This window comes from Chelonia mydas, chromosome 1 (assembly GCF_015237465.2).
Source record: "Chelonia mydas isolate rCheMyd1 chromosome 1, rCheMyd1.pri.v2, whole genome shotgun sequence".
Taxonomy (NCBI): domain Eukaryota; kingdom Metazoa; phylum Chordata; order Testudines; family Cheloniidae; genus Chelonia; species Chelonia mydas.
The window spans coordinates 155680491-155705483 of record NC_057849.1 but is presented as its reverse complement, the minus strand read 5'-3'; the positions used below and the strand labels follow the sequence as shown (position 1 = coordinate 155705483).

Sequence of the window (24993 nt, the reverse complement as noted above, 5' to 3'; positions counted from 1 at the left end):
AGCCAATATAGGAAACAAGTCTCCACCACAACTGGTACTATCTGACTCCTTTGTCGGCAATCTCTAAGAGTTGCCAAGGAATGCATAAACAGAGCCTCTCTTAGGCCTTGATTCAGCAAATCATTTAAGCATGTGCTTTGATTCTTTGTTTAATCGAGGCTGTATCTATTTTGTCGACAGAGGACTTCATTTTTCAGCTGTCAGTCTGGCACCTTTCACAAAGACGAAATTCTCTTTAAAAAACAAACAAGCCATATAGTCACGCTAAAGTTACTTACCTTGCCCTGCTCAACACAAAGGAGTCTTTGACTGTCACCACTGGGCCCAGCTCAGGACACTCCGAATCATGGTACTGACCACAATCCTCGCACCCTGTAGGTAAACAGCACATAGAGCTGCAAGGTAAATGCTGTCATCGGGCAGTGCTCTCTCAGTCAACAGACAGACAGAAAATTTAAACACCAAACTAATGACATACAATAAAGTAGTAATTTGTACTGCCCCAAAAGATATACATAATTGAATCAAAGGTATCATTCAACACATACCTAAGACTACCAGAAGACACTTTAAAAATGTAAATATTTTCCTAAAGAAAATATTTGCTAAACAAAACTCCGGTAAATATTTTGTTTAAAGGCAGGAGGACTTAAAAAAACAACCAAACAAACAAAAAAAAAACACAAACCCCCACTGCGCTAGCCTCTCTCAGCTAAAAAAATCACTATTCTGTTCACTGGAGTCCAGGGTTTAAAACGCATAGTCAAAATCTCATGGGCTCTCAGAGACTGGGAGTGAAATCCTGACCCTACTGAAATCCATGGAAAACTGCCATTGGATTTCCCCCTGGGTACCAAGCTCTGCCCACAGTTGTACCTGTGCAACCCTCCCTTGCAAGTGTATGGCTGGGGGGGAAATTTGGCACTATGGCAACTGCTCCTCTGGACCTCTGGTCCCTTTCCAATACAATCTGGCAATTCTTTATTACAGGGCAAAATAATACAAGCTTTCAGTTCCCCTAATTTGACTTTTATTTTAAAATACTGTAAGTTATCCAGGGCTAAAGGGATCCCAAGAAACAACCTTTGCCCTGGATAATGATAAAATAAGAGTCAATTTGGGACCAGTCGAAACATACGTTTCCATGTCAAAGAGTTGTCAAAATGTCACTGTGAAGCCAGTTGATTGGATAGGGACAAGAAGTCATCACAGAGAGGAAATTCCCCAGCTGCCAAATTCTGCTCCATGTCAAACATAGGGAACCCTGAGGACTTCAGTAAGGTTGCACAAGAATATTACTGCATACATGTTTGCAAATTAACACGATACAGAATTTCATTCCAGACTGTAACTACTGAGAAAGAACACCTTGCTTTTACAAGGGGAAACTAAACTCTCACCAGCAGTGTTCACATCTGTGAAACTTACACAGCACTTCCTTAGAGGATTTGCTGTAGCTGAAGCTTTCACTCAGTGTTCAGCATTCAAATTAAGAGTGCCTGAAACTTGTGCAAAGATAGTATACAATGTACATACAGCCTGTGGCTCTCCACGTTTCTTATTGTCCAGCACTATTTAGGAGTACAAGAAGCATATATCATTTTCTTTAATATCCTGGTGGATGAACAGTCATCAAAGCGGGGAACACTAGTGTTTTTGGACATATGTCTCTGAAGTCTACAGAATCTGTACAGGATGCCTCATAGCAGACCCTCCCCTGAGTTGGAGTACTCACCATGTGTGATACTTAAGGGCTTATGACCACAGTAGAAATACAAAGTCAGACACAAAGAGATAAACCATAGATTTCTCAAAGGGGAGTATATGAGGTTGAGCTTTAGCAGTGAAGATCCCTTTTAAAAGTGAGTTTATGGCAGAAGAATAACTCTAATCAATAAATATTTTAAAAGTACAAACCTTAATAATATTTTGCATTTATATAGTGCTTTTTATTTAAGGATCTCAGAGCACTTTGCAAACAACTAAGTCTCAGTAACATATGAGGCAGGTATTATATCCATTTTGCAACTGGGTAAACTTTGGCACAGTCACTGGGAGAGTTATGAACAGAACACATGAAGTCTGCTTCCAATTCCCAGCTCTAACCACTAGACTACAACCCCCTCCACTGCATATTCCTATTCCCTAATGATGGCTCAATCCTGCTCCCACTGAATTCAAAGGTAGAATTCCCTGCTCCCACTGAAGTCCAAGTACAGGACTCTATGTGCATCTTTTCAGTCACATGTGCTTAGTTTGCTGGCAGAAAGGAAAAAGTGTCACTGCTGTTGGCACTGCAAAGTTGTCATAATTGCTGAAGAGCACCACATGTTATACTTGGCCTTAGCTTTACCAACACGACTGTCAAACCCATATTTCTGGTGATGCTGCATGCAACAGAAAGAGACAGCCACAATTTTCAGGCCCCAGACTAAGCATGGAAGAGCTGACATTTTAGAAACAAGTTGTCTGGCTTATAAACTGAGGTAACTGGATATGAAACTCTCGGATGGTCAGTAACTATGGAAGCCCACAATGTCAGGTCTAGACATTCACTTTTCTGAAACAGAAGAGGCCCTTAAATTCTGTGGAAAAATCTCACATAGGAGGCAAGAGACTTCATGAATTCAACATTCCTGTCCCATCTGGGGTTGGGGGGGGGGGTGTTTGACATACACCATCTGTGGAACTGGCAAGATAACTCGCCCCCCTAAACCCATAGAGGTCAGAGCCTTTTTCTCTGCTTCCTGGTCCTCACCAGCTTCTATGGCTCTTCTGAGGAGGGGCAGGGGAAGAAGGCTCACTGTGGAGCTGAACAACCCAAGTAGGACTATATCAACTGAATCAGCATTACTATTTAGGGGGGAACCCCAGCAAATTTTGGAAAGAGAGAAGATGTCCCCAGTCAGTCCCGTCCTGACCTGTGGAGCCCCAACCCTGAAGTGCACCTACAGGGACTGGAGGGAGAGGAAGGGACTATGACACATACCATCAAGGCAGCACTCTCTGCTCTTGATCTCCCCAGGTCAGATTGGCTAGGTCTAGGTCCCCTCCACTAATGTAAGTGTAGCTCACTGGCGAGGGTGTGTTCCAGTTCCACCTCTGTGCCATATCCACAGAGGATGCAAGGCTGTCACAGCCCCAGCTAGAGAGTCTTGACTGTTTAGCCCAAGCTGTAGCAGCTCAAGCTTTTAGCTCTGGAGCTCCTCGGTTCCTTCCCCAGTGTGTCAGTCAAGATGACAGCAGTCACCTAACCTAAAGGAAACAATTTAGCCATGGATAACCTTTAGGCTTTTAGGATATGTCTACACTGCAGTTAGACACCCACGGTTGGCCCGTGCCAGCTGACTTGGGCTTGCGGGGCTCAGGCTAAGGGGCTGTTTAGCTGCAGTGTAGACGTTTGCGATCTAGCTGAGCCCCAGCTCTGGGACCCTCCCATCTTGCAGGGTACTAGAGTCTGGGTCCAAGCCTGAGCCCAAACCTCTGTACTGCAGTTAAAGAGCCCCTTAGCCTGAGCCCCGTGAGCCTGACTCAGCTGGCATGAGCCAGTCACAGGTGTCTAATTGCAATGTAGACATACCCTTAGTCTCTTGGAGGCTAGCAATTAAAAAGCTGAGCTACTAATTCATATCTAGCCATTTCTTGCATTTCCCAACAAAAAATTGAGAATTTGTATTCTTAACTTTGGTGCAATTCCCTCCACGCTGCCATAAACTCTTTGGGTTTCCCTTAAATAATCACCTTTAGGAAAACAATATAAGAGTAAGTTGGTTTGAACTTCAAAATTAATGCTCTGTAAATACACATCACATTACGACTCCATCATTATTCTTCTAATACTTACAAATAAACATGGTCTCATTGCTGCCATCTTCTGCCATTTCTGAAACCTGTCAAAATACAAGGGAGAAAACTGGGCATAATGTAAATGCTGCTTCCTGACACAGTTCTAATACACAGATCTAATAAAAGAGTTACCTACTGAGTGATAATATTAACTGACCCCAATGCATGTGCAAAGAGACTACTGAACCCGAGCGGAGTATATCATACATAGAATGTAAAACACAAATTAAAGCGGTTAATGATCCACTAATGCCTATATTAAGGGTGATATCAGGTGCCTTGCAAGACCCCGCCTATGATAAATATCATGCTTTTCGTAACCACTCTGGTTCATGCAGTTTTTTTTAAAGAAAACAGCAGAAATACATTATTTCAACCCTTAATCCTTACACAAGCATCTATTTAAACAGTTCACACCAGCTCATGTACTATCACACCTTTACAAGCAGGCACATAAACACAACGTAACTTTTTCTTTTACTGTCAAGTATTTTTTCCCTTCCACATAACTGCTCACTACGAATAAACATCCACTAAACAACGTGGGACTTTTATTCCATTTCACTATAAACTGACCTTCTCTCTGAGTTTACTCTAAGTGCATTCCACTGTACATTACAACAGCACCTGTTAGTAATGTATCAGCTAAGGCAAGATTCACAAAAAAGGGGGCAGAAATGTTTTAAGTGTGCACCAACTATTCAGGAACTCATACCTTCTATCATCTAGACAGTACAGCACATGGTACATAACCTCACAATGACCTCAGATCCCACAAAACTCTCAGTCATAAAGAGTCAAATTGAGCATGAAGTAGAAGATTCATTTCTCAATGCCTTTGCTTCACAAGCCTGAAATGAGGTCTGCCAGCTTTGGTGTGGTGCACAGTCACATCACATCATTCCTTCCTCCACCTGCAAATACTGTTCTTCTGAGCCAGAAGGATGTCGAAAATGACAAGAATCCATAAAGTCAATCCTATGTTCACTAAGAAGATTGGACAGAGCAAGCAGAATGGAGAAATGCTGCAATGTGAATCTCAATGCTCAAGTCATGACGCTGGGTTTTTTGGTCATGGGTCAGAGAGCTAAGGAGCTGGGATTCTAAAAACTACAACCCCAGCTGTGGAAGACTGATTTTATTTGATTTATTTTTGGTATTACAGCACAACAAAGGAAAAACTCTGAGAGAGGAGAGTTATTTCTTTGATAAGCACCAACCATGAGCTTGGGTTAAATTTTGGCTGTAATCATTTATGCCTTTGCACATCTGGTCCAGAGAGGTAGCATGCTTTGATAGAGAGGATACAGTATTATTATTACTGGGAGCCCCCGTCATGGATCAGGATCCCATGATGGTAGACGCAGTACAAACACAGAACAAAAGACAGTCCCTACCTCGGAGATCTTACAATCTAAGTACTGGGAGTTAGAAAATGCACAATCTAGTCCACCGACTTTGTGATTGTACTTACTCAAGTCATCTGACCTCTATGCAAACAGATTTTCCCTCACCAGTGAATGAGGCTAAGAACCCATACCCTCACTTCTAAAGCACTTTGAGTGTTAATGGATGAAAAGCATTGGATAATTGCTTTTCACTGATGTCTAAATAACCTAAACGGTCAATGGCTGGTTGTTATAACTGGGCCCTATATTTTGTTAGTGATTACCTGGGGCTCACAGCAAAAAATTGGGCAAGCACAAACAAGGTCAGGAAGATCATTTCTCTTCCAACTCCGAGAGGTCATCCTGGTCCTCTAATGACATATCTAGAGGCACAAGAACGAAAAGCAGAACCCCCAAACAAGGGACAGACTCTTCCCAGAGCTGAAGTGGGAGATGGGAAGGCAAAATGATCAGCAGAAGAACTAAGGAAGGAGAGAAAGAGGCTGGATGCATTTGAGAGAGGATAAATATAGAAGAATGAGAGATTAAAACTGCAAACTGAGGGAGGAGGGAGAAAGACTAAACACACACCCGGCAGATGGTTATAAACAGCAAAGCTAGCCTGTTCTGAGAATCCAAAGGTCTTCATGCTGCCATAGGAAATGCTCACCAAAGATACATCTAGCACAGCAGTCACCCAGGATCACTGAAGAGGGAGAGACCCCTCATGACAACAGAAACACTGTCCCTTCTTGTACAAACCAGATTTATTCATGCTTCATGCAGTTTGCCTGTCCAGCAAATAGAAATATCCAAGAACCATCTCAGAGTCACCAGCAATTGCTTCTGAATGGAGCAATAGTCATTCTGGATGATGGCTCCTAAAATGCGCATGGGATAAGCATGCAAGTTCCATCAACAGCCCTACCATGTAAATGAGGTCAACTCCTGCTCAACTCTTTCTGTTGAGCCTCAGGGATATTTTTAAGACTTCCCTGCAATTCACACTCCTAGCACAATAGCCCAAGCTGCAGACTTGCCAGTACCACACATATGTACCAGAAGGAAATATCAGATATTTCCTCTACAGCTCTCAGCTGCATTGATGATCACTGAAACTCAGGGTCAGCTCTGCACAGAGATACTAAACATGTTCTTCCTCCTTCTGAAATCAAGAAGCTACTTCTGATTAATTAGACACAACATTGTTTCATTACCAAGTGGATCTGAGCCAGCACTCCACTGGGCAAGTTCCATAGCAAGAAAGAGGACAAGGTGGGCCACTATTGTACAGTCACTCGGACTCCTCCTGGATCTGTCCTCCAGGCAACATCCCCCGGGACAATAATCTGGATATCCTCAGTCTCCTTATGAATTCCACCAGATACTACTTCCAACCATTGTCACCCATTCAAGCTTTAATGAAATGTGCTTCTAGTGCATTGGTTCTCAACCCACAGCCCAATCAGCACACAACTGTAGCCCATGTGACATCCTCAGGGCCATACAGATAGTATATATATATTGTGCGGCTGCAGCTCACATAAACAGTGAGCTGCATATGTAGCCCACAATGGTAAACAGGTTGAGAACCACTGTTCTAGTGTAAAAGAGCCCATACAGCTTCTCCATCGTGTGTTCAGTGCTGACAACGGCTGTGACACTTGTGGAATTCTAGGTTATACATAGTCTGTGCCCTTGCAATAGTTTCCATACATCGTGTGGATGGGTCCTAAAGTAATCCCTATAGAATAGGGCTGAGACTCATTGGTGTAGCATACTGCCTGTGTCAAACCTGTTGTGCAAGCAACTCTGGCTTCAGGACTATCAAAATGGCATTTTTCACAAACAGCAGATTAAATCAAAACATGTTTTTCATAATAATGAGGATGCAGATGTGTACTGTTGTGCAAGAACCAAAACTGCTATTTGTTTTGGGAAAGTGAGAGTGATTTAACAGAGAAAGGGGAGAACACAGTAACATCATAATGCTACCCTTTAAGGAGATGAGAAGAGAAGAGAAAACAAATACACTTCATTAATTAATTGATAAGATAAGGTGCTAACTCTCAGTAAATGTTTTACATCAACTTAATATCCACCTTTCTAAACAATTGTTTTTGTTTCCTACACAGCACAATGGTTTCTGATGCATCAGAGGTCTTTTCAACAAGTTTAGCACAATGACCTACTGTATTATGTTGAGCAAAGACAGAACAGATAATGCAATATGTAGAAGGCTTCCGATTTTAGGTTTCACCAACAAACACCAATGAAACACTTAAATTGCTGTTTATCCCATTAACACCAGAAAAACACCAGAAGTGGTTACTCAATTCGTGTTAAGAAAAGGAGTACTTGTGGCACCTTAGAGACTAACCAATTTATTTGCGCATAAGCTTTCGTGAGCTACAGCTCACCTCATATGCATCCGATGAGGTGAGCTGTAGCTCACGAAAGCTTATGCGCAAATAAATTGGTTAGTCTCTAAGGTGCCACAAGTCCTCCTTTTCTTTTTGCGAATACAGACTAACACGGCTGTTACTCTGAAACCTGTCAATTCGTGTTGACATCATCCCTTTCCAAGTGCAGTTTGTTTATACAGGCGATGTCCCTGCTCCCCAGCTTGTATCTAAGGCAGTGGTGGGCAACCTGTGGCCAAACCACAGCCACTGGGAGCTGCGGGAGGCCGTGCCTGTGGACGGTCAACATCAACAAAATGTCTCACGGCTCACAATCAAATTACCCTGATGGGCTGCATGCAGGCTGCGGACCACAGGTTGCCCACCACTGGTGTCGACCCTGCTGGGATGTACTAAAGGTTCCCTACTGCGCTTTAACATAGTATTTTTGAAACAGTACTACAAAGAGAAAGCCCCTCCCAAAAAACACTTTTGGACATCTACATGAAACTCAAAACTTACTAAAAACAAGCCCTGAAAAATTAAATTAAAAAATCCTGAAAACCAGAAGCCGTAATTATACATCAAGTAGACTCAAAACTGCTGTGTAAATATATCCATTGGGACTGAGCTAATAAAATTTGCTAAAGGAAACACCTCAGGTGCAGAGAGAGATCTCAAAGACTACTGTACATTACTATATGCACTCTCATGATACAGATTTCTGTCTAGTCTCTACAAATTTGGTATTCCCAAATTTGAAGAAGGAAGCGTAACCCTACAACTGGACTGATGATTCTTCTTTGCATTCACATAGAACTTTTCAGGCAAGGACTTCAAAGGTCTTTGCAAACCTGAAGTAAGTTTTCGTAATATCCTTTTGAAATATGTTTTATTACGCCCCTTTAACACATGGGTAAATGAGGCCCAAAGAGGTGGAAAAACTTGTACAAAGTCACACTGTGTGGCACAGCTGAAGACAGAACCCAATAGTTGTTACTTCCAGTTTTTGCTCTAACCCTGAGACCATGGGATCCCTGAGACCATTTCCTCCCTAAGATACTAACATTCGTACAAGCAGAGAAATCTATTAAGTTACTCATTCCACTGCACATAATTATTGGCTTGTAGAAGTGATAATGAACTTCTGTAAAGCCCAGACATTTTTGTACGAGACTGATAGGAATAGTTCCGTGGTGACTAAGCAAATGAACAGCAGTGTTCCCATCTCCATGCATGAGGAGTTCTTCAAATAACGTTTCAGCTAAGCGGACAATGGCCATTAGATCACAGGTGCAGAATGTACTCTCGGCAATGGAGGAAGGGCAGGACAGTATACCCTTTAAGTAGAAAGAGTGAGGAACTCACATCAGCTTGATAGGTGACTTTTGACTTACCAACCTGCGCTTGTTTTTGGGGTCAAGGGTTGAAGAAATGATGTGTGAACAGCCCAAGTTTCTTTAGCAAATTGTCTACACCAAGGAGCATATGAGTTCTGTCAGCCCACAAACAGCAAGCTATCATCAGCTCGATATACTTTTAATATAATAGTTAGCGAAGAGAATCTGTTGGTTTGTCCCTTCAGTTACCAATATACATAACTATACCCAAGTGATAGATAGCATCCTATAGTTATATGTTAAACCAGTTAAGATTTTGCAACTAAATGGGAGAATTTTAACCACCCCTCAAAAGTTTGCAGCATTACTGTAATAATCATCAGCAGATTGTAAATGTAGGTGACACCTATTTTCTGATTTTACACCTAACTGAGCAATTCTGTACATAAGCAAGAGCTCTAAGCAGGTAAACTCCCTTTTTCCAACTGTCCTAAGGCTCCGATCCTGAAAGCTTTTCCGTATTCACAACCTATAAAATCCACGTGGAGCTTCATTTAAGTCAGCCCCACTGAGGCACAGGGTGCAAGTTGCAGGATCAGGACCTATGCATTTAAATTGCACATATAAAAATATTTCCATTTATCTGAGCATACGAGAGTGAGTGCACATTGTTACATATTTAAAACACAGAAAACTGGAAAATGTAGGTCATAGTGGCAAGATGCGCAATTTTGGTTTCACAAATTGAACTGGTAACCTAGATATAAAGGGAAACTACATAATTTTTTTAAACTCAAGCATAAGATGCGTAGACTCAAACCTTTAATTCTGTCTGAATTTATGAGGATACCTGTCATTATGAAAACAAACAAGGATGAGAGTATATGATACAGGTTTCCCTTTCTACATTACAGTAGAATTTCACTAATTTGCACAAATAACTGGACACACTACAACTGAATGAAGGTTGCAAAGAAGAATTCATCAAAAAATTTACTTTGTTCACTTATTTCACTATGTAGTTTACATATAATACTTCTTACCATACTAAAGATTTTTTGCAGTATATTTTGTCAAGTAATAAAGTTTTAGTAACACAAGGCTTCAGTATATAGTTCTACTGTTAATTTTTTTTGCTGAGATGGGGAAAGCATGTCTTATTTTTTATGCCCCAATCACTTAGAGTGCAGATTAGCAAAGTGTAAAGTACTGAGTTTGTGCTGTTTTAAAAAGATACATCACATTTTATTTAGCCCCTCTGTGAACATGATAATCACTTGTGCGTACTAAGAAAAAGTAAACTTCAAAGTGTATTTAATGAAAGGCAACAGCAAGGAATGAATGTTTTATAGGAAAGAGCACTGAATGCACCATGGAAAAGGACATTTTTCCTTTATAATTCAACCTACAGCATCACACCTTGTTCTTAGTTATAGGCCAGCACTTATAAAGCAGAATCAAAATAATAGGGCCAATATGTTTTATAATGTAAGTGGCTTGAAATAAAACCAGAACATTACATTGTTAGCGGCCATCAGAAAACTCAAAGTACTTCCTCATAACATGAAATGTTATCCTGCCCTCCCTTAGTCCTGTCTTCCTGACTTCATCATGCCTTTAAACCCCATACTTTAACAATAAATTTAGGTATCAGATACATTCATTTATACCATTTGATGCACCCCAATAAGCAGATAAATGTTTCTGAAGAAATATAGATGGGATATCAATAAGGCCACAATATTACATTTTAGGCTAAAATCTAACTGTTACTAAACAAAATAAGGTTACTGCAAAACTTTCACGTGTCTTCCACTTCCACAGGCCAGAATGACAATACAGAACTCACCATGACAGTTACAGGGTGGAGAGGACCATACCACTTTCATCCTCACCACCACTGCCTGAAAAGTACATTTCCCTGGAGGCCAAGAGGGCTGGGCTATTTTAAATGTAAAGCTACTAAGAAATTTATATATCAATGTCATGATGGCAATGCCTGTATTATGTAAATAATACTTAATAATTTCCTAAATGAGACCACTTCCCAACCTGCTTACAAAGGGCCTGATCCAATTTAACTTTAAGATTGCTATGGGCACAATCCTATTTGTTAACATTGCCCAAGAAGATCTTGTTTACATTAAATGCAAAAGAGTAGTGAGTCACACTTCAAAAATATATAAGGGACCAATCAGAAAAAGCCCCACTGCCTGGTAGAGGTGGTCTTTAATGATTGAAGGAAATGGAGATATTATGAAGTGGCTTCTTCTGAATGCATTCGATGAAGTGAGCTGTACCTCAGGAAAGCTTATGCTCAAATAAATTTGTTAGTCTCTAAGGTGCCACAAGTCCTCCTTTTCTTTTTTCTGACAGCAGCAGTTTCCCTCACTGGAGGTGGGGTCTTTAGCACAGGTTTCACTTTCTGTGGCAGAATAATGCTTTGTCACAGCTAACTCCTTTCAAGTCTAGGTAATGTACTAGACCCAAAGACAGAACAAATCCCTTAAAATTGGAAGTCAAAACATCTCACTTATTCACAGAGCTCAAAAAGGGCTTGTGTATCCAGACACAGAAGTAATAACAACCCTCTCTGGATATATACAATAAATCCTGCCTCGCTGTGGACGTGCAAAGTGTTTTCAGCTTGTATTTTAACATGCTGTTTAAATAACCAGCTTGCGCATTTATGGATCGGAAGGACTCACAAAGAGTCTGTTCATCAACACCTCAGTTACGTTTCAGAGTAGCAGCCGTGTTAGTCTGGATCCACAAAAAGAAAAGGAGGACTTGTGGCACCTCAGAGCTTAACAAATTTATTTGAGCATAAATGACGAAGTGAGCTGTAGCCCACGGAAAGCTGATGCTCAAATAAATTCGTTAATCTCTAAGGTGCCACAAGTCCTCCTTTTCTTTTTACCTAAGTTATGGTGAGTTCACCCCTGCGACAACAGATACAATCTCTCTCCGGTCTCAGCAGCGAGTCTGTGTCGGGCTCTCCAGGAGGGGTGCGGGGGGCTAGAGTTAAAACCGGATTTACTAGCGTTGAGCTCCTGCCCAGGCTTACAGCGGCGGCAGCCCTGGGAAGAGGTTGGGAACCAAGGGGGGCGGGCGGGGGCGCGCTGTGTGCGGGGGGGGCGGAGAATCATTTACACCCCGCGCTCCGGAGAAATAATGGGGGGGGGGGGGGGGGGGTCTGCACCACGGCTCCTCAGAGAGAGACATGGGGCCTGCAGGCTCCCGCGCCCCCGGCACCTGCCCAGCCCAGCCGGGCTCCGCGCGGCCCCTTTCGGGGCTGACCCGCGCGCTCCCGGCTCCGGGCTGCAGCTCCGAGGCGCCGGTGGGGGGGCGGGTGGCTGGGCCGGGATCGGCTCCGCCGGGTTTTGCCTCGGACCCGCCCGGCCCCCCCGGCGGCGGCGGCGCGGCCGCTGTAACAAAGAACAGGCGGCCTGGAGATGGAGATGGAGGCGGCGGCAGCTGCGGCGCAGCCGGACCGGGGGCCCCGCGCGCCAGGGGCAGCCCCAGGGGGGCGGGGGCGGCGCGGCGCGCGGCGGGGGCGCGGTCGGGGTGGGGGTGGGGTTGGGGGTTCGCCGGCCAGGGGCAGGCGGCGCCGCGCGCCGCGCTGGAATGCGGGGATTTGCGTTACCTGCTTTTGGAATGTTCCGACCCGGATCGAATCCGGACTCCAGGTTCCGATCCACTCCGGAAACCACGCGCCACCGGAAGCCGGCCCGGCCGCCCGCCGGCAAAGCACCATGGGAGCCGTAGTTCGCGGGAGGGGCGCCTACTCTCCCGCTGCGCCGCGCGGGGCTCTGGGGGCGGGGCTGTTACCCGCCAGCGCTGTTGCAATCGCGCCCCGGGGCCCCCGGTGCAGGGCGCTGTACGCCCGGCCGGGTCGCCTGACAGAGCTCAGCCACCACCCCTGCTAGCCCGCCCGCCCCCAGTTTAAGGGACCCTCCGTTATTTCATTGCTTTGTAGCTGGCTTGGCAGATCTCCCCGTGGCTGCGCAGCGACTCCCCTTATTCTTGCCCCCGCGCTCGCTGCACAAGTGGGGATCCTGTGCAGCCCCCAGCGCCCAACCCAAGGTGCTGCAGGCTGCCGCCGGCCGGCCCTCCTCTGCCCCTCGCACTAACAGCCACCTGCTCCGGCGCTCAGAGCTGTGGAAACGGTGCCGTTAGGTCGCCTAATCCCCCGCTATCGGCACACCTTAGGCCACAGAAGCCTTCTGCCCTTGCTTAACAGATGTATTTGGGCATAAGCTTTCGTGGGCTAGAACCCACTTCATCGGATGCAGCCGCTGAAGTGGGTTCTAGCTCACGAAAGCTTATGCCCAAATACATCCGTTAGCATTTAAGGTGCCACCAGACTCCTTGTTGTTTTTGTGATACGAGGGGCTGGCCAGGGGCATGGCATGGCAGGGGCAGTCCTGCTCTGCCAGCCCAGTGTAAGGGCACTATTTACAAACCAGCAGTTGCCAGACACACAATGGCCTGCCCGGCCCTGTGCTGCCAGCATGCCCCTTCCCTTTGGGGTTAGGTCCATGCCATGCCCCGGCCCCCCCCCCCGCACACCCACTATGTCCAGCACACCCCCAGACCCTGCCACAAATGCACTACGCCCTGCACAACACCACCCCTGGCCAGCACCCCCCTGCCTACAGCCCCACCACAACTGCCCAGCACTCCAGGTAGAACCTCCACTCCCTAGTGCCCCAACACACACACAGCTCTTCCCCACCCCCTCACAGCCATGCACCCCCAGAGACCCACTCCCCCATGCCCTGCCTCCCAGCTGCACTCACCGGCCCCGCTGGGGCGTGACTGCGTTGGCCGGGCTGAGCCGCCAGCACAGCCAGGGCTGGTCCCGGGGCGGGGAATCGCACCAGCCCCTCAGGAGTGGCCTGATCAGCCAGGCCAGGGCCTGCCCCAGCCAGGCTCCCTCAGGACCCATTTGCCTGGTGGGGCCCAGCCAAGCCCACCACAGTCCCCTCCCCCACAACTGGCCAGGCTTCTGCTCCGGGGAGACAGGTGGGGCCGCATAGATAATGGGAAGAAGAGACTGCCTGGAGCTGGAGATGCACTGGGGTCCGGCCCGGCGGCAGAGAGGAGCTGGCAGGTGGGACCAGGGGGTGGAGAGGAACCCTTGGCTGACCGGCAGGCAGGCCGAGAGGAGCAAGTGGTGGGCAGGGGAGGGAGAGCCAGTGGGCTGGTGGTGGCTCAGTGCAAGTGGAGCAGGCTGGGGCCTCTTCTGAGTATGGGCCTGGCTCCATGGCACCATTGTAAACCCAGTACTGACTTACCGGAACATGCTTAACCCTGATGTGAAACTGGATGCGCTGGCTTTTTGGAACAATCTAGACACACTTCCCCTTTCAGCAAAGTGACATGGTGAACTCTGAGTGTAGCCCCTGGGTGTCTTGACACAGGGTGCTTATTTTCAAGGTTGGACTACCTCCAGGACAGCAAGAGGCTCAACAGGAGTGAGGATGCTTTGAAGAAAATTATGTAAGTGTACGCAAATCAGGATCTCTGGAAAAACTATTTGCGTCAAGTGAGACAAAAATATCTTTGTACATAAAAAATGTTTCAATTATACTGTAGTAAAATGTGTATATTATGAATGTGTTCCCCCCCCCCCCCATTTTTCTATTTTTTAAAACCTCAATTTCATCCCACTTTTAATGTTTGGAAAATGAACATTGAAAAATTCCAGGATTTTTTTTTCCCCCTCCACACACAAATAAAAATTAACACACATAGAACACTCAGTATCCTTTAGGCAAACAGCTCCATTCAGTTCATCTAAACACCACTGCGTCTTGACATCCAATACTGCTCTACTACTACATATACAGAATCCTGCCTCAGTGCAGGGAGCTGGCCTACATTATCTGCCAAGCCCTACTTTTGTAGGATTCCACACAAGATGACATCTGGACATTCTGTTCTGCTAAAGGACCTTTTCTGACAAAAAGTGGTGAAGTGATAGTTGGCTTTGGGATATAACAAATTGTCCATTAAGAGCTGGGCATGTTCATAAACCCGGACAAACAATGCAAACATCAAATCTTAGGCTCAAATTATTCATTTGTCCCTCAGTCCCCTCCAATAGGCTGCCTCCCAGCACAGTTTTAGAATGCATCCCAATAGCACAGCAAGGGATCCTTCCTAGATGGGCTCAGGCACAATAAGAACGGAGCAACACAGGGTCAGGCACAGCTAGGAGGAGCTTGCTGCTAAAAGAAAACAGGTAAAGAGGCCCTGAAAACATGGAGTCTTGTTATTAATGCAGATGAGCAGACAAGCAATATGGTACACCTGGAAGACCGAGGCATATATGACAGGATACTACACAGAGACAATCGGTGTTTATTGTTTTATGTACAGCAGTAGTTCTTTCTTTTTAAAAAAAGAAGACATCCTCTTTTCATGCTTATTAGTGATAGTCTAATAAATCTGTACAGCACAGTCCTCTTAATTACACCAAGTTATTTTAGTGTACAAATTATAAAAAAGTTATCACAGCTGAGTGCTAAGAGTAAATGTTTCACCCTGTTTGGAATATGCGAGCATATTACACCCTTGGTAAACAACTACACTTTTTATATAGGGATGTTAAATAACAAGATTGGCAAGATAACCAGTTCCATATACGCCAGCTACTTTTGCAGCTCGCTAGTAGCTTGCACAACAGCAGTATAGCTGTCCTGAGTAATACATCGCTCACCCTTAACTGAATGGTAGGAAGATTAACTGAATGTATTCAGAGTTTATTTATCATTAAGGCCCTGATTCAGCCAGGTACTTAAGCACATGCCTTACTTTAAGTACATGAATCGTCTCACTGCAGTCAATGTGGATGTCAAGGAGTAAATGTGAGGCCATTGGTTGCTAAAAGCAGTTTAAAACAACAACTCTGCTCTTTACATCATAGCTTTTCCAGTAGGGCAGCTACATGTAAATATGGACTGTACTAATAGGCTCTGTTCCCTTCAAGCAATCATTTAATCCTATGTTATGGTGTACTTGGGTTTTTTATGATACCCTGCTCGCACATATCTTAACTTTCGGTTTTATATTCAATGAGACACAATCAATAAAAAAAAAAGAAGTCACATTTATATGATTCCTCCTCTACCCCTCAAACCCCATAGTACTATTGCTCTAACATCTAAGGGATCACTAGAACTGAAAGGGACTATTTGGAGTGAGGGTGGGGAGTTGAAGTGCTGTCAAATGCACAAAGTATAGTTAGTTTCACTGTTTCCTTCTGCAAATTTTACATAACAATAAAGAGAAAACACATGGGGGAAAAAAACAAATAAACCAACCCCTGTATACTTTCTTTGGCTTACAGAATGCACGGATAAATAAGAATTAAAAACACACCACAAAAAATTTCATGAATTATTTCCACAATACAGCTTTGAGATTATATGAGAGAGAGAGAGAAAACGAAAACATAATGCAAAGGTTTTGATGCGTGATGGGATATTCCTTCTCAAATGCTGAACTACTAAAATCATTAAGGTGTGTGTGTCTGTAAATTACAACCCCTGCCCTTCCCCAAAGTTAGGGAACCATGCTGGATCTGATGTTGCAAGGTGCAGTGCTGCCCCAGTGCCCACTGATATTCTTCACAGATCGTGGCAGGAAGCATTTAGCACCTGAGAGGATTGGACCCAGTGTTAATGTTAAGTGCCGTCCCCCATCTTGCTGAACTCTGTGGCAAAACTCATGTTCACTTAAATGGGAGCAGGCTGTAGGTGAACTACTGGTATGTGCCCATCTATTCCCACAGGATTGAGTGTTGCTAGCTCTTGCAATTTTAACGGTGAGCTTTCCAATATGAGATTTTATTTAAAGCCCAGTGCCTGGAAACAAAATTACATGGGAATCTCAGCTTTCATTTAAAAATAAGAGTAAGTTCCTAGCCCTCATGGTTGCAGAAGAAAGCTTGAAAAACATGACTAAGTTCACCCTAAAGGCTCAGAAACCAGAGGGCAGATAACCCCCTCACATTTATTTTTAATCTCATAATTTTGAGGGGTCTGGATCATGATTTTGAACATTTGAAATACTGAGGATTTGAACTGTCAGTTTGGGCTCACAACTAATGACTATGGCTAACATGCTCTCAATGCTATCTACAGTGATTTCTAGAAGAGGGGAAAATGACCTAGCCACATGCGGCAAATCTTAAGTCACTATCCATCTGAACAGGGCTATTTTGGAGGGGCCCACTGAGAAGCTTTTAATTTATTAACAAAAATTAAGACCCCCTTTTATCCCAAATGTCTTTGTCCCCTCCATCTTGAGAATAGGCTACACTAGTCTCCACCTTAGTTCCCCACCACCAAAACTCAAATTTTGGCAGTCATCCAAGACTTCCATAAAAATCAAGAGTTACTGGTCTACTGGGGGTGGAGGAGAGAGCCTCCTGCTTGCATTCTGCCAAGATGAATGTAATCCTTCACACCAATTTAAAAGATGAACCACACAAGGTTTTATACACAAAAATCCCAACTCAGTAATTTAACAGACTTTACATATTTAGTGTCAAATGTTTTGTTCACAATCAGTGATTCTTTTCACTCATCAGGGCCTAATCCTGCACTTCCTAGGTTCTTGTATACTATGGTGATATGCACCTTAGGAAAACTTTAGTTTAGAAAGGCCACGACATTTAGGGTTTAATTTTGTTTTTCCTCCTTTCAGCAAACAGCATCACTAAGGGCAAGTTTACACTTAAAACGCTGCATCGATGCAGCACTGAGTTGTGTCACTGTAGTGCTTTAAATAAAGACACTCTAAACTGACAGGAGAGAGCTCTCCCACCAGCATAATTAATCTGCCTCCCATGGGGGGCAGGAGGTAGGGTGGTATAACTACATTGCTCAAAGGTGTGGATTTTTAAACCCGAGCAATATAGTTATACCAATATAAGTCTGTAGTGTAGACCAGTTCAAAAACTTTAAATAGGGCAGGGATCTCTCTTTTACCTACCATTACATGCCAACACCTAACGAAATCAAGGGGAATTGTGCGTGCACCAAAGGAGTGCAGCCTCAGCCTTTTAGTGCTGATGGCATCAGCTGTTGTACAGTAGATATGGAATCCTAACCTCGGTTTTTTGCAAGTTAGTAAAAAAGGAGAAACAGTTTCAAATATGTGAAAGTAGGATTCTAACCTAATCCCAAAGCCATAATGATTTCGGATTTAAAAAAGACAATGCAAAACAAAAAACCCACAAAAGCTGTAGAGTGTTGCATAGTTATATTACAAAAAACTGCAACTGCAACAAACTTAAGATTTTTTTAAAATAGTGTTTAAAAATGCCTGCAGGTATTTATAACAACAAAAACAGCAAGACTGTTGACAGTACATATTTTTTGCAAAATGGTATGCATGACAGTACTGCCACAGTGCTATTACTAGGCCAAATAAAATGTATTTGGAACTAGAGGCTCAGTTAAAAGCATTTGGTGGTTCATTTCTTTGGATATTTGATTTTTTGCTGAAGATTCCCCCACCCCAGTTTTATACCCTTCAGTACATCTTTGCTAAGGAATCTGGAGCCTACCAAAAGTATTGAAAGCTCTTAGTTCAATTATTCCACAGTTTCCATTTTTGGAAACTATAACTTTAAGGCTAAGGCACAATGCTGCCATCCTTACTCAGTCAAATGTCTTATTGAAGTCTTTGGGCCAAATTCACTAGTGACAGAAGCAGGCACAACTCTGTTTACTTCAACGGAATTACATCAGTTTAGATTCATGGTGATATTGGTGCAACGCGAGTGTTTGCCTGGGTAAAGACAGCAGGATTGGGTGCTATGTTCTCAACAGGGAATGCATATATGGCAAAGGAATGTGTAAACAGGCATATATGAGAAAAAATATGTTATCTGTAAAATGCATATAGATATTGAAGTTTTATTCCCCTCTTCTTAGACAGTTTAACTAAGTGAGAACTATAATTTTTCTTTTATCAGATTTTAAAGAAAGGAGCCAACTGCAATATATTTTAAACACACAAAAAACCCAAACAAACCAAAAAAACTCCCTTACCATAGGACAAAACTTGTAAACTTGTAACTGAAGGAGGGGAGAGAGACTTTTCAAAAATTCTGTTTTCCAGGCTACTGGTAACTGGCAAATCAGACCATGAACTAATACAAATCTAAGTAGGATTAAATGTGATCTACACAAAACGTATTGCTCCTAACTTTGCTTTTGATACGATTGCTAGTATACTGGTCTACAAAGTACTGTAGATAAGGGAGTAGAGTCCCCAACATAACTGTTGCATTAGCACTTTTAGCTTCTCATATAGTGGGGAAATAAAAGTAACAGTAAGACCTTTTAAATACTTTGTTTGCAAGTGGGAACAAAGTAAACCTAGAAAAAAAAAGGGTTTTTAGCATAATATATGCACAGAATTAAATATTCTAGGATACGTATTTGCATAATCATCATTATGGCTGATATCAAAGGTAAATGTCTATCTACACTGATTTAGCAGTTATTACAGCAGGATGTCTTAATCAACATTTAATTTCCTTTTCCAGAAACAAAGCAGTTTCCAAATTATAACAGGAACTAGATCAGGGTCTCTCGGCTTCCACTTTCAGCCTGTCTAGAAACCCAAGTTGAGATCTGCATTGCTACTATTGTTTCATATTACAGAAGCAAAAACCACAGTGGTACATTACCTCTTTACAGTAGTCCAGTCATCTATCTAGAAACCAAGAAGTCATGTTGTCTAGAAGTTAAATGTAAACTAGATTTAATATTCTAAACTTAAAAAAAGGTGAGCCTCCCCAGTCACACCACTTCTACAGTACGACCCATCTTCTCTACCCCCATCCCCCCCAAAATAAAAATATCATCACTAGGAATGGTAGATTCAAACCTTCTGCAAATCAGGATTGAATGCAGAGTGACAACTTGGATTGGGGTGGGGAGGCGGGGAACATGCTGTCATCATACAATCAACACTATTTATGCTTAGGGGTAGGCTGGTGAGGACGGGATTCTTCTTGCTTAAAGGCTTTAAAAAAAAAAAGTGTTTTGGAAAAATAGAAGCCAAGCTTTGTCTGCTTATTCCAGAACCACTGCATTTGTGAACTGTGTTTACATCTTCTACTATGGTTTTGTAAACAGCTGATCAATTGATGTGCAAGTATCATTGAGAGAGCATTAGGTTTTATACACATGGCTCCATGGAAGTGCAATTCAGCTTATTCTTGCTTTTGTTCTTAGAAAGAATTTTCTTGTGAAGGATGCGTGTTAGCGTTGCTCCCTTCCTTCGTGTTTCATCAGACGTTGGCTGCTGCAGGTAAACAAGGTCATTGTGTGACTGGCTCATTCCTGGATCCTTCTGATGATGCCGCCGTCGGAAAAACAGCTTTGCACTTTTTTTCAAAATTCCACCTACAGAGGTGAACGAGATGGAGAATTTAGATACAAATACACTTTTCCTGATGGATCACCATTTTATTTTGTTTTTAACATTCTATTAAAAAATAATCATCAATTTTAAGTTATGCCCTCTGAAATACTTAGTGTGAAAGACAAACTAGGAAACCAAGAATGTTCTGTACTGGAGCAAGAATATTATGAAAGTTCTCTAGGTTAGATAACATCAATGCTCTATCCAAGTTCTGTTTTGTAGCTAGTCACAATAAGTTAAGTTTGCCTGTACACAATCTGTGCTGTCAACTAGATGCTCACGACAGAATGCATCTACATTGTATGCTACTGTATTTCCAGCAACATTCAGACATATCCTCCCTCTGCCCCAAAATGGAACAATCTTGGGAAAGTCTAGCCTCTTAAGTTAGTGAAAGTGTGTGTATTTTTTTAAATTTTTTTTTACTTCCCCTCAACACCATGGAAATAGCACTTTTCATTCTAACCTAATCACTCAGATTCATGGGGACCTACAGCAATTAGAGATCTCTATCTATGCACAGACACTTACAGGTAATAGAAAAGCCAAGGAAGAAAATATTATCTAAAGCAATGTAGGCGTTCACTGTTATCGTTAAGAGGAGCACTAAAGAGAACGTCAGTTTTCCTTCAGTCCTCGAAAAAAAGAGCGTGGTTGAAAAGGACAGAGGTGCTGTTACAGAACAAGGTACAGATGAGAATTTGTTAATATTGGAGATCCTTTGAATTCTCCAACTTTTCAGGGCCAATCCACGAGTACTGTAGACTTCTCTTCCCTTCCATTTGCTTAGTTTCAGTTGCTCTCTTAAAGCCCATGACACATGCATAGCATTCACTGTGGGCTGCAACAACATTCCAGGATCTTCGAGTTCTCACATCTCATTCAGGTGGATTTAATCCTTCCAATACACTAGGAAGTACGCATGCAGTATGGGGGGAAGAGATATGCAATGAATGGGATGACATGTTCAGAAATACACACACACACACTCTGCCCTCCTCCCCCCAGATATCTAGAGCATGGATTGCTGCTGAAACATCAAGGAAGCTGGGGGGGAAGAGTGTATACAGCTAGTTTATGCACAAGATGAAGTTGGCATTTAAATTCCAAGTTCAGGATCTCCATTGGCATCTGTGAAACGCTAATTTATTAAGAGCACTACCTACCATGTGCCTGTACAAGTCAGTGTGTATTACAGATGGAGCTGGTAGTGCCACCTACAATTAAGTTGCCCAACACTTGCCATTATAAGGACCTGTTGTCAGGTGCTTATAACTTTGCGTAACTTTAGCTGACTGGGCATGGCAAATTTCCAGCAGGTGTCTGCCTCAGGCTAAATGCCTTCATTTTTAAAATTTCAGCAGAAAGGATTCAGCTGTTTCAGAAAATGAGGCTAGGAAAACATACATTGTTTTTAACATGGGCAAAACAAACATTCTTGCAAGTGTCTGAGACACTCTAGTGCCTTCGCATTTGGCAGGGAGCCTGCTGTCAAGGATGTGCCATTTGCTGTTTCCGTGAGGGAAAAAAAAGCCCAAATTTGGACTAGTAATAAATCTTTGAAAAAATCTCAGTTTGCACATGCTCAGACAAACTTGTTAGAATTTAGCCGCCAAACTCTTCAAAATTCCCCAAACAGGGTTTTTAAAATGAACAGACATAAGTAGTTATGTAATAAATTAATACTCCAGGATTGTATTACTAAAAGTATTTTTCATGTCATTGATTAATGCATGAAAAGGCAACTGTGTCATGTGTTATGCGGTCATGCCAACTACAGCCTGTCTCTCTTCAATAAATTTGCATATGCAACACAAGTCATCAGTAATCTTTTCTTTCTGTAAGAAAATGGATTGCTTTTGGGAGCCAGCAGTCCCCCACTTTTAAGAATTCTCTCTTCTGTATGTGATCCTGTTTTGTGCGTGCACATAGCCTTAACTGTGAGGCAGAAGCATGGAATTAGTCAGTGACTGATACAAAACCCTGAAGTTAAGAGGAGAGGTCAGCCTACATTGGTATTAAAAGGATGGTCTAGCAATACAGATTTAAAATGACAACTTGGTTTTGCGTACAGTGGGGTGGTGGCATTTTCGTCTCCTCTAGAGGGTTCATGCAGATTGGAAATTGGCAGTGAAAATGAAGAACTTGGAGGGGAGTGCAGCTTAGGACCCCAAACAGTGAGCCTCAAGTAGTCATGATCTTCCTCTCTGGAGCTCACACTAGTACAAGAGAACAAAATGTGGTCTCCATTATTGACTTGCCAGTGCTGTACCTTCACAATAGCTTGTATCCACACCACTATCTAATCTAATGAGTCTAGCTAGGTTCTTTTATTGGCACCCATCACCATCTTGATGCCATTCGCTTTGCTTTGTTGTCATTACCTATGAATACAGAAACCAAGGCAGACGGGGAAACTTTTTACATTATACTGTCCTGGAAATTGGATATGGCTACCATTATTGTCAATGGCATCTCCTGTCAAATGCATCATATAAAGATAAACCCTAATGAAATTCAGTGCAATATCCTTACAGTTAATACCAGAATAGTTGTCCTGTACAACATTGTTCCCCACTCCCACTCAAATTGATTATTGAAGAATTGTATTTAAGTACTTTTTTTTTTTTAATTAACGAGTTTCCTATCCCATGTCTCCACACTATTCATGGCTTCGGACTAAAGCCCCTCCTTCTCGCAGTCTTCTCTATTTCACAAAAGCAGCTTTCATTTAGGAAGTGCAATATAGTTATTTAATACATGCCTCTGCTTTCACTCTGGTAAGGCTTATACTTTAATGTTCAATCTACACTTCTGGAAGCAGGAATATCTTTCTTTCAGGAGGAGCTGCTGGTGAAACAGCCAGGTTAGCTAGGCAGTAGGATGGAAGGACAAGTGACTGGAAACAGGTGAAAGCAAATACAAAATCAGCGTGTATTCTCATGCAATCCTTTTGTTATTTCTGGCAAGAGAAAGGGAGTGGGGCACGTAGAATCCTTAGCAAGCACTCTGAAGGAGTTCAAGTCACGTTCAAGTCTTAATTTTTTGCTTGGCTCCATAAAGGCAAACAAACGTGCACTATGTATGTAATGAATAGTACGGTTTTTGAAACAATATTGCAATATTTTAAATATAAAGATATTACAGCTCAAATAATTGAGGATTGTTAGGAACGCGTAAGAAACCCATAAACAATTTGTAACACACACACACACACACACACACTATTCATGTATGGCTATGTAATCATCTGTAGTTTGTACATGCATGTCTTTGGTAGGCTCCTAGTTACTACACGGATGGATGCCATAGAAATACTGCAAGATGTCAGGAAAATTGCAGGAATTATCCAAGTTTCCCCAATCCGTTATCTTCAATCTGGACAGAGGAGAGGGGAATCTTCCCCGCCCCAATTCAATTATTTGTAACGGTACCACACCTACAATTAGAATGACTTGCTACTACAGACTAAGCTGCTAAGAACTCTCTACATAAACGAAGGCATTGCGGAGAGAGGGAAAAAACCCAACCCTGACACAGGGAAGAGGATAACAGGTGAGAAAACAACGAAAGTTTTGCTTCACTTTTGCAATAAGTGTCTCTCGGTAAAGCTACATTTTCTTTAATAAAAGTAAAACAAAAATAACTTACTGTGTAGGCAATTAATTCAGGTTGGCATAGTAGTCCTCTTAAGTTTACAAAAGGCATGAGTAAGAAAGATGAAGTCAGAAAGGTAATAAGATGTAAAAAGCAACACATGCAAGAGCAAAAATAATAATGAAAGACAGTACAAATTGTGAACCATTAACATTGTACTTGAAGGATTTTTTTTTGTTAAGTAGAACATTTGGCAAACGCTACCCCTGCAAAACGAATGCAGATGTGAGTTTTTAAACAAACATCTTGTACTAGCGTAACTTAGCGGGGAGCTGATGAGGGAAGGAGGAAATATTCCTATCTTACTTCACAAAAGCCACGATGCTGTCAGAGAACACTACATACAAGAGCCCCACAGTTAGACTGTGAATATCCTTTTTTTGGACAGGCTTTTGCGTAGAACAACATTGTGCTATTTGTGGAGTGTGACACAAACATCCTCACAATATGTAAGAATCGGACACCGGATGTATTGTGTTTTTTTTGCACTCTTGTATTGCATCATGAACTCAGACTGTTTCTACTGAAGAGTTAGGAGATGGTGAACACAATTATTTTAAAGATAGAAGAGAGAGAGTAGCATTTAAGTCTGAGCAGTCAGCTTGTACAGAGAAAGAATAGAGTCTGTTTTTAATGTAACTGCATTTTTAACAGCCACCCCACCCAAACAGCTACTCAAATACAAGACTGTTTTCCAAGGTAAATTTTGAAATGAGTCCAGAGGCTTAGTGACAGTGCCACCCTGGAATCACATATTTCCTAATATTCAGGTCTCAAAATATGGGACAGTTAAGCACAGGCAAAAACTATAATGCACTTCTTAATGGCCAGCTTATGGACACATTTGCCAAACTGCTCATTTACCTCGACAGCTTCAGGTAAGTTGCTAACAATAAGTGACTGCCA

General features: G+C 42.7%; 2 protein-coding genes across 12 annotated transcripts in view; both read right to left on the bottom strand.

Moving 5' to 3' along the window:
* Nucleotides 1-12758, bottom strand: part of PRDM15 (PR/SET domain 15) — a 44566-nt gene extending 31808 nt beyond the window's left edge. Inside the window, exons 1-3 of one of the 7 annotated variants that reach the window (XM_037903595.2) lie at nt 12623-12758; nt 3845-3890; nt 279-372 (exon numbers count right to left, since the gene is read on the bottom strand). In XM_037903595.2, the coding sequence (XP_037759523.2) occupies nt 279-372; nt 3845-3890; nt 12623-12733 (251 nt within the window). In that variant the 5' untranslated portion in view covers nt 12734-12758. Of the gene's footprint in view, nt 1-278; nt 396-3844; nt 3914-10825; nt 10973-11896; nt 11919-12622 lie in introns of those variants that run through there. The other 6 variants (XM_037903634.2, XM_037903602.2, XM_037903640.2 and 3 more) reach the window with 6 other exon arrangements.
* A 2571-nt stretch (nt 12759-15329) lies between these two features.
* C2CD2 (C2 calcium dependent domain containing 2) overlaps nt 15330-24993 on the bottom strand; it is a 54909-nt gene continuing 45245 nt past the window's right edge. For all 5 annotated transcript variants that reach the window (XM_037903573.2, XM_043538186.1, XM_043538185.1 and 2 more), the window contains one exon: nt 15330-20411. In XM_037903573.2, coding sequence (XP_037759501.1) covers nt 20185-20411 — 227 coding nt within the window. In that variant the 3' untranslated portion in view covers nt 15330-20184. The remainder of the gene's footprint in view (nt 20412-24993) is intronic.